Source organism: Nicotiana tabacum, chromosome 10, assembly GCF_000715075.1.
Source record: "Nicotiana tabacum cultivar K326 chromosome 10, ASM71507v2, whole genome shotgun sequence".
Classification (NCBI taxonomy): Eukaryota; Viridiplantae; Streptophyta; class Magnoliopsida; order Solanales; family Solanaceae; genus Nicotiana; species Nicotiana tabacum.
The window spans coordinates 47736662-47746246 of record NC_134089.1 but is presented as its reverse complement, the minus strand read 5'-3'; the positions used below and the strand labels follow the sequence as shown (position 1 = coordinate 47746246).

Here is a 9585-nt window from a genome sequence, read left to right as displayed (position 1 = left end):
TTCTTTAATTGTTTATTTCATCGAGTCTAACGTTACTTGATTGTTGCTCGGATCTCAGGAACTTAAATTGAATGTGTAGGGTCAAAAGCCAGGACCGACTTCAAGGCTTCGATCCTGACCGGAGAGAACATTTCACAGGAAGTTGAGGGAAGCAAGGGACATGAATAATATTCAGGCACTTGTTCAATTTCTTGTGGACATGGCAGAGGAGAAACACATGGCTATTCAGGAGGTGGCGATGCCCAGCATTGCTAATGTCACCTCCAGTATAGTGAAGCCCAGGATCACTGGGCACTTTGAGCTGAAATAGAGCATGATCCAGCTACTTCATGCAAACGGGCAGTTTATGGGTCTTCCAAATGAGGATCCACAACAGCATATTCTGAACTTCTTGGAGATTTGTGATACTTATATCATTAACGGGGTCGCTCCAAATTATGTGAGGATCACACTTTTTCCATTCTCTCTGTTGGGCGAAGTTAAGCGATGGCTAAAGGAAGAACCAGCTTCCATTACATCATGGAATGATTTGGCGAGAAAATTTCTGGCAAGGTTCTTCCCTTCAGAAAAAACTGCAAAGATTAGAAGTGAGATAGTTGCCTTCAAACAGAAAGCGGGAGAATCTTTATACTCAGCTTGGGAAAGGTTCAAGGGGCTACTAAGAGATTGTCCTCATCACAATCAGATGAATGAAGTATTATCTCACACTTTCATAGAAGGGCTACATTCTGAAATAAATATTGTGGTAGATGCTACAGCTGGGGGTCAAGTGTTGGAGAAAAGCTTTGACGATATATATGCATTATTGAACAAATTCTCCAAGAGCAATCCGGATTGGCAAGGAAGGATGGGCAAACACACAGTGCAAAAGTCTGCAGGGGTTCTTGAGTTAGATGTCGTCTCAGCATTATCAGCACAGATTTCTATACTGACCAACCAAGTCAATCAGATGACCTTGAGTATCAACAAGTAACAAATACAACCGGTACAACATGTTCAAGCTTTTTGTGAAATATGTGGAGAGGGGCACACGAGCGACATATGCCCCGCTAACCCAGAGTCTATCTATTTTGTGGGTAATTCAAATAGGGGCCAAACAAACCAATATGGAAACACTTACAATCCCAACTGGAGAAATCACCCAAACTTCTCTTAGGCTGGAAACTAAGGTACTCAGAATCAATACAGGCCTCAAGCACCTCAACATCAATATAGACCACCTCAGGTTGAATAACAAGCAAGTCCTACAAGTCACTTTGAAGACATGTTGAAAAAAGTGATGGCTGAACAACAAGCCCTCGCCACAATAATGAGAAATTTGGAGCGTCAAATGGGACAGCTTGCTAGTGCTCAAAATACTAGAACAGTTGGAGCTTTTTCAAGTGACACTGAAGCGAATCCTAGGGCGGCTATTAATGTCGTGTCGTTGAGTAATGGGAGACAACTAGAAGAAGTTTAGTCTAAAAAGAGGAAACAAGTTACTTTTATTGAGAGGCCAAACACTATTGAATCAACATGAGAAAAAGCTAAGGAGCCAGAAAAGCTAGCTGGAGAGGCAGTGGCTAAGCAACCCCCACAATTAGTTGCAAGGCCACCACCCCCATTCCCTCAAAGATTGCAGAAATTAAGAGATAATGCCGCATATAAAAAGTTTATTGATATCTTGAAGTAGGTGCAAATTAATATTCCATTGGTTGACATCTTACAAGAAGTACCCAAATATGCAAAGTACATCAAGGACATTATGGCAAATAAAAGGAGGCTAACCAAGTTCGAGACTGCGGCACTCACTGAGGAGTGTAGTTCAAAAATTCAGGGCAAGTTACCTCAGAAATTGAAAGATCCAGGTAGATTCACTATACAAATCTCGATTGGTAAACATGCCGTTGGGCGAGCTTTATGTGAGATTGGAGCGAGCATCAATTTGATGCCGCTATTTGTGTTTAGACAGTTGGGGTTGGGTGAGCCACGCCCAACAACAGTTATCTTACAGTTAGTTGATCGCTCCCTTGCTCATCCTGAGGGAGTGATTGAAGATGTGCTAGTTCAAGTGGGTTCTTTCATATTCCTTGTTGATTTCATTATCTTGGATTACGAGCCTGATCAGGAAGTCCCATTTATTTTGGGGCATCCATTCTTAGCCACGGGTCGAGCTATTATCGATGTCTGTGAAAGAGGGATGACAATGAGTGTGAGTGATTGAGTGGAGGTCTTCAATGTTTATAGAGCACTCAAGTTACCGGCCCTACTATGAAGAGCTATCCATGATCTCTGTGGTGGAGAGTGATACCACATTGTTAGTGCCCTATATGAGCCCTGTAGACCTGTTGAACGAGTATTGATTGGGGATGTAGAAAATAGTAAAGATGAAATGATGGGAGAAATTGAGCAAGTACTGGATATGTCTTGCAGTTATGTCCAGGGGTTTAGAAAATTTGAAGAGTTGGACAGGCCTGTCACTCTAACCCTTCCCAGGCCATCTATTGAAGAAGCTTCGAAGCTAGAACTTAAGCCACTTCCAGCGCATCTGCGCTATGCCTATTTGGGGAACTCTGAGATATTTCCCGTGATTATTTCATCCAGCTTGACCAACACTCAAGAAGAAAAATTGCTCAGAGTACTCTGCGAGCACAGAAAGGCCATTGGGTGGACTATAGCTGACGTCAAGGGTATTAGTCCATTATTTTGCATGCATAAAATCTTTTTAGAGGACGGACACCGCCCTAGTGTGGAGCAGCAAAGAAGATTAAATCCCATTATGAAAGAGGTGGTAAAAAAGGAAGTAATCAAGTTGCTCGATGCAGGTATCATTTTTCTTATTTCTGACAGCAACTGGGTAAGCCCAGTTCAATGTGTGCCTAAAAAGGGAGGAATGGTAGTTAAAAACTAGAAGAATGAGCTAATTCCTTCTCGCACTATTACGGGGTGGAGAGTCTGCATTGATTATAGAAGGCTCAACAAAGCAACTCGCAAGGACCACTTCCCACTTCCATTCATCGACCAAATGCTAGACAGCTTAGCCGGACATGAATATTATTGCTTCCTTGATGGTTATTCGGGATACAATCAGATTGTCATATGCCCAGAGGATAAGGAGAAGACCACTTTTACTTGTACTTATGGTACTTTTGCCTTCAACCAAATGTCGTTTGGTCTTTGTAATGCACCAGCCACTTTCCAGAGGTGCATGATGGCCATTTTCACCGACATGGTAGAAAAATTTGGGGAAGTGTTTATGGATGATTTTTTTAGTTTTTGGGTCTTCTTATGATGATTGCTTGAGGAATTTCAGCAAGGTGCTGGCCCGTTGTGAAGAAACAAATCTAGTACTAAATTAGGAAAAGTGCCATTTTATTGTACAAGAAGGCATCATGTTGGGTCACAGAGTATCTAGGAGCGACATTGAAGTTGATAAGGCGAAGGTGGAGGCGATTAAACAATTACCTCCACTAATTTCAGTGAAGGGTGTCCGGAGTTTCTTAGGACACGCGGGTTTCTATCGGCGCTTTATTAAAGATTTTTCGAAAATTGCTACTCCTTTGTGCAGGCTGCTTGAAAAAAATGTAACTTTCAACTTTGATGATGCTTGCCTCAAGGCATTTGAAGAACTCAAAAAGAAGTTGGTGACTGCTCCCATTATTGTGGCACCTGATGGGTCCTTACCATTTGAACTTATGTGTGATGCGAGTGACCTTGCTATTGAGGTAGTGCTAGGCCAGAGGAGGGACAAAGTGTTTTATTCTATCTACTATGCGAGTAAGACTCTTGATGATGCACAACTGAATTACACCACCACTGAGAAGGAGTTGTTAGCTATTGTGTGGGCCTTTGAGAAATTTTGGGCATACTTGGAGGGAACGAAAGTCATAGTCCATACCGATCATGCAGCAATTAGGTATTTATTTACAAAAAAGGAATCTAAGGCTAGATTGATGCATTGGGTTTTGTTGCTGCAGGAATTTGATGTAGAAATACAAGATCAAAAGGGGACAGAGAACCAAGTAGCTGATCATCTATCAAGGCTGTAAAATCACGATCACGTAGAAGAGGGTGGCTAAATTAAAGAAGTCTTTCCAGATGAGCAACTTTTTGCTATCACCCAAGACCCTCCCCATGGTACGCAGACTACGTGAATTATCTTGTGAGTGGGTACTTCCTCCTAAAATTGAATCTGAAGCTAGAAAGAGGTTTTTACATGATGTGAACTTTTACTACTGGGATGAGCCCTATTTGTACAAGCAATGTGCTGATCAGTTGATGAGGAGATGCATTCCTGAAAAAGAGGTGGAATTAGTGTTGTATGATTGTCGCGCATCGCCTTATGGGGGCCATCATGGAGGAGATAGAACAGCTGCAAAGGTACTACAATCCGGTCTCTTTTGGCTGACTTTATTCAAGGATGTCTACGCATTCGTTAAGAAGTGTGACCAATGTTAGAGAACGGGAACAATCATAAGGAGGCATGAGATACCTTTGAATAACATCCTAGAAGTTAAGCTTTTTGATGTGTGGGGGATAGATTTTATGGGGCCATTTCCACCATCCAGAGGAAACAAATACATTTTCCTAGCAGTTGACTACGTGTCAAAATGGGTGGAGGCAATTGCTTTTCCAAAGAATGATGCCATGGTGGTAGCTGCTTTTGTGAAAAAGAACATATTCTCAAGATTTGGGACTCCACATGCCTTAATTAGTGATTAAGGGACTCATTTCTGCAATCGATTGTTGAATAACCTTCTAGTTAAATATGGAGTTCTCCACAGAGTTGCTACCGCATATCATCCTCAAACAAGTGGGCAAGCTGAGGTGTCAAATAGAGAAATAAAGCAAATATTAGAGAAGACGATGAGTTTCAATAAGAAGGATTGGGCTGCAAAGTTGGATGATGCCTTATGGGCTTATAGGACCGCATATAAAATGCCAATTGGAGCATCCACGTACAAGCTTGTTTATGGTAAGGCATGTCACTTGCCCGTTGAACTGGAACACAAGGCATATTGGGCCATTAAGAAGCTGAACATGGACCTTAAGGCCACAGGCGAGAAAAGACTTATGCAGTTGAATGAGTTAGATGAGTCCAGGCTGCACTCTTATGAAAATGCTAAGCTATATAAAGAAAAGACAAAAAGGTGGCATGACAAGCATATCAAGCCGCGTCACTTCGAGCCAGGCCAATAGGTATTATTATTCAATTCTAGGCTACGGCTATTCCCTGGGAAGCTAAAATCGAGATGGTCAGGTCCTTTTGAGGTGGTGAGAGTCACTCCTTATGGTGCAATCGAGCTACGAGCTTTAAATGGTGAGAGGAAATTCTTGGTGAATGGTCATAGAGTCAAGAATTATTGGGGAGGAATGATTAATCTTGAGAAGATCAAGGTTGTACTCGTTGATGAGTAAGCAAGACTCCGCGTCGTGTCGTAACGTTAAATCAGGCGCTTGTTGGGAGGCAACCTAATTTTTATTACTTTCCTAGTTTAACTTCTTAATTTTTCTTTTAGAGTAGGTAGAGTATTGCATTTTTTTTTGTAGGTATAGAAATTTTAAATGTAATGGTGTAGGACGTGTAAATTGGGTATATATAGAGATCGGGGGATCGGGGTGCTCAAAACAAACAATAAAACTTCTTGAACAGCGCCGAGGCCAGCGCCCAGCACTGCTTGGGGCGCTAGAAACAGTATCGAGCAAAACCCCGCCGCCAGGCAGGGCGCGAGGCGCCAAGCTGGGGGGTTTTTGGTACTTTTTATATTTTTTTAATTTCGTTATTTGTTGTATTTTTAACCCTTACCCATTTAACCCAACTAAATACCCATTTACACTAATACTAATACCCATATCCTTTCCCCAACCCACCCAAACACAAACAACCCAAATTCAAACTTGAAGAAGCACAAAGAACGCAACACACTACTGCTTCTATCTACTCCCCTCTTCTCCTTCGAGAAAATTTTCTCCAATAATTTCTTTCTCTCTTGATCTCCTTCTCCAGTCTATAGATATGTTCTTCTTCTTCTCTTCTATTTCTTTTTGTGTTTTAACTAGTAGATAAACATGATTCCATTCCCAAGAGCCCTAATCCCCAATATTTTTCCCTATGTAGTTCTTATGAAATATTTATGGTGGGTGATTTGTTTTGGTCGAAAATTGTGTGTTTAATGTGTATACGGAGTAGTAAACTAGAATTCCCTTTACTTCATTGAAAATTGGGAGGCCCACCAATGTTCCACCATTGTTGAATTTGAAGAACACACTTCATGCCCATATTGTGTTTGTTAAAATACTTGAATGAAGATTTTGGTGCACCGATGAAGTCTGAGTAACCGGATGTATTTGTGTATGATTTGGGATACGTGTGGGTTGTGTAGGGATGCTTTTACATGCTAGGGGTTGTGGATTTGATGAAAAACATGTTCTTACACCATTTAGTATAACTTGTGCTTTTGACTAATTTAGTATAATCTAGTAGTTTTGAAAGGTGCATACCATATGCCTCTTCCTTACCTTAATGTAAATTCGCGCAGCCATGATCAATCATTATTGCGTGGCATGGGAAAGTCTTGAGTACCCATAGCTTTAAGGTGCAACACTACATTGTGCCTTCGGTTGTAAGTGTGGGGTCATTTCATGACTTGCACGACAACCTTAGGCATATTTATTGAATCATTCTCACATTCATGTTTAATTGTGTTGCGGGATACTATGGCTCATGATGGCTCTAGAAAAGGCAAAGGCATTGGAAAGTCCTCCACCACTTCTCCTGCGCCCAAAAAACGCAAGCAGGGAGAAAGCTCTTCATGGCAGTCCAAAGGAAAGCAGGTCGTCAAGGGATCTCCACAGGCGCCATTAAGACCAAAGCCTCGTTTGGATTTGGTCGATGCTGCAGCTATTTTATGGCACAGGGACTTTGTACCATCTGGTCGATACATTTCTGAGATGGGGATCAATACCACGGCCTTAGAAAGAAACTTCCCAACGATACTTAATAGGCTGCAATCTTTAAATATACACAAGTTCTTGGAATGCCCAGGGCCTGCAAATCTGAGCGTGATACGAGAGTTGTATGCTAACTGGGATTATCAAAGGAGCACTTCACGTGTAAGAGGAGAAGGATGTGTCGATGGATAGAGAGTCTTTGTGTGACTATTTGGGGGTCGAGAATGCTGACCCAAGGAGACTCCAACGCTTTATCAGATGCCCGAAGTATAAGTGGATATGTCACACTCTTTGTGGCGTGGATTCAAATGCCAAATGGATAAGGAAGCAAGGCAACATTCACCTCTCTATGGTGCACTCCGACTTCAACAAAGCTGCCAAGGTGTGGCAGAATTTTGTGCAAGCGAGAGTCATGCCGGCGGAGCACAGCAGCGACTGCACTCGAGCTAGAGTGTGTGTCATATTCTTCTTGATGACTGGTTGGCCCATTAATTTGGCTTCGATTATGCTTAGTGAAATGGCCCGTACGAGATTTGGGCGACAGATTAGGTGGTTCTTTTTGGGAACTTACTTACTCAATATATGCTATTTCAAGGAGTGCCGGAGTACCACGGACATGATGAGGTGGTTGAAGCTCCGTCAGGGCTTATGGACATCACATTTGTGGTGGAGGCATCGTCAAAACTCACCCCCACGGCCCGGATGGAGCGAGAGAAAAACTTCAACAGGTACATTTATAACTCGTTGAACTTACTTATGAGCAGAGCAGGTATTTCAGACGAGGAGTGTATGCATTTGCGCGATGACTTGTCCAGCACGTCCAAGGAGATGTTGGGGATTGCACCTGGCAGCCCCATTCACTCATCGGAGGACGGCAACTCTTCCAAGGGCTCAGACACTGAGGATGAGGATGGGAATGGTGCTACGGGGCCCATGACTTTGGTGCCTCTAGGACCGGATAATGATGACCCCAGAGCTGCTGGGGGAGGTGGACTCTGACTGACAGGGAGTCTTTCTTTTCAACCTACTTTGTTTTTCATTTTTACTTGCATCGAGGGCTATGCATAGTTTAAGTGTGGGGTGGAGGAATACTATGTGTGTTGTAGTTGTATATTTTGTATCAACTTGTTTTAATTTGTTTCTTCCAGTAGTTCTAGTGTAGTCAGTCTAGTGTAGTATTAGTTGCTTTCAATCAAAAAAAAGAAAAAAAAAAGCATAAAAATACAAAAGAAAAAAATTTGAAAAAGCTCTGACTTTTCCCGACGATAGATCTCGTGGACAATTTTCTTGAGGGATAAAAGTCCGATTCAAAAACTCCAAAAAGATTTTTGTTTTTTTTAAGAATAGCTAGGTAGTATTTCTTGGTTTTTCTTTGGGCACCGGTTCATTTCCAGGGATGTCGCTCGAACCGGGCACTTTAATTTTTTTAGGAGTAGTTTAGGAAGAAACTGAGTCGTTCTGAGATACTCGTTGACATGGTTGATGCTGGCACATTAGGGATATGTCATAAATTCTGTTTTCCCTTATATTTGGTTTGACATGTGAAGCCTAAGTAAAGCAAATAGCCTATTTTGTAATGCCTTCTATCAGTTGTGTGACTCGTGTGCCACGTAGTGCAAAGTTGCTTAAATTTCTCATTTGATTATGCTTGCTTGACTTAAGAGTTGAATAGAACCGTCTTGATTGAGTCATGTGTAATGTGTATGTGAGGATTTGCGATTATCTGTGCTATCCTGTGTAGTATAGAACTTGCCCCGTATGTTAATTGAAGCGAAATTGTAAGTTGGGCTAATCTAGGAGATGACGTAGGCATTTTCTTGCTTGATCATGGATGTGCTTGTCACATACAAATAAAAAATTTTGTTGCTAGCCCCTTTGAGCCTATAGACCTTTCTTTTGGCACCCACATTACAAGTCATCCCCCATTTTATTCTTAATTTGATATTGATTGAACATTTAGCTCCAAGGCACTTAGTCGCTAAAATAAGTAAGGTTAACAATTGGGGAGTATCTTTTTAGTGGAACCATGGAAGGGCTCGTTGGTGCACTAAAGTTGAAATCAAAGGTCACTAGCCGATGGACTTTATTGTATGGAGTGTGTGAAAGAAAAAAAAGAAAAATTTAAAGAAAAGGAAAAAATGATAGTGAAATTATGTAGAAAAATAAACACCTCCAATTCTTATTGATTTGTGCTAGTGAAAAATAGAGAAGTGCTTAATTGAAAAGAGGGCTATGTTGTATGTGGCAAGTGAGCTGGTTGAGAAGAATATGAGCTTGAATTGTAAATGTAGTGTATTAAAATGCTTAGGAGGGTGAGTCATTATTTCTAAATATATCTTACCCGTCCCTTAGCCTACATTACAACCTTAAAAGTCCTAATTGATCCTAGATTTGGCTAGCTTAAATTAGTAGAGATATACATTACGGGCAAGCTTATGGTATGACCACGGGATGCATATGAATTCTTTGTGAGAGTGAGCGAACTTTGTTCAATTGTGTGATGTCCTTAATCTATATTCAAAAGCATATTTGAATGTGTGGACCAATTTATATTCCCTCTTTTGTTTGTTGATGGGGCACATGATCTCATGAATGATTGGTGATGTTGTAAACTTTCTTGTTGGGTAAGTGCATGAATTGAGGGTGCTTAGTGGT

General features: G+C 41.4%; 2 protein-coding genes and 1 non-coding gene across 3 annotated transcripts; 2 read left to right on the top strand and 1 right to left on the bottom strand.

Annotated features, from left to right (window-relative positions):
- Window positions 1-313: 313 nt before the first annotated feature.
- Window positions 314-4701, top strand: LOC107813505 (uncharacterized). Its single transcript, XM_016638778.2, has 7 exons — window positions 314-769; window positions 1673-1847; window positions 2355-2836; window positions 3071-3183; window positions 3548-4024; window positions 4125-4359; window positions 4438-4701. Exons 1-7 carry the CDS (start codon window positions 314-316, stop codon window positions 4699-4701), a joined length of 2202 nt encoding a protein of 733 aa, XP_016494264.2.
- Window positions 578-682, bottom strand: LOC142165667 (small nucleolar RNA R71). Its single transcript, XR_012696318.1, has one exon. It is a non-coding gene; the product is annotated as a small nucleolar RNA R71 (small nucleolar RNA).
- Window positions 4702-4845: 144 nt separating the features above from the next.
- LOC107813506 (uncharacterized) lies at window positions 4846-5397 on the top strand. Its single transcript, XM_016638779.1, has 2 exons — window positions 4846-5129; window positions 5199-5397. The coding sequence occupies exons 1-2, from the start codon at window positions 4846-4848 to the stop codon at window positions 5395-5397; spliced, it is 483 nt and encodes a 160-aa protein (XP_016494265.1).
- Window positions 5398-9585: the final 4188 nt, after the last annotated feature.

Coding starts and splice junctions, on each gene's coding strand:
- LOC107813505 (XM_016638778.2), top strand. CDS start 314: ATGATCCAGCTACTTCATGCAAACGGGCAGTTTATGGGTCTTCCAAAT. Junction 770..1,672: donor ATGCTACAGCTGGGGGTCAA/GTGTTGGAGAAA, acceptor ATCTTGAAGTAG/GTGCAAATTAATATTCCATT. Junction 3,184..3,547: donor GCACCAGCCACTTTCCAGAG/GTGCATGATGGC, acceptor TCCTTTGTGCAG/GCTGCTTGAAAAAAATGTAA.
- LOC107813506 (XM_016638779.1), top strand. CDS start 4,846: ATGAGTTTCAATAAGAAGGATTGGGCTGCAAAGTTGGATGATGCCTTA. Junction 5,130..5,198: donor TATAAAGAAAAGACAAAAAG/GTGGCATGACAA, acceptor ATTCAATTCTAG/GCTACGGCTATTCCCTGGGA.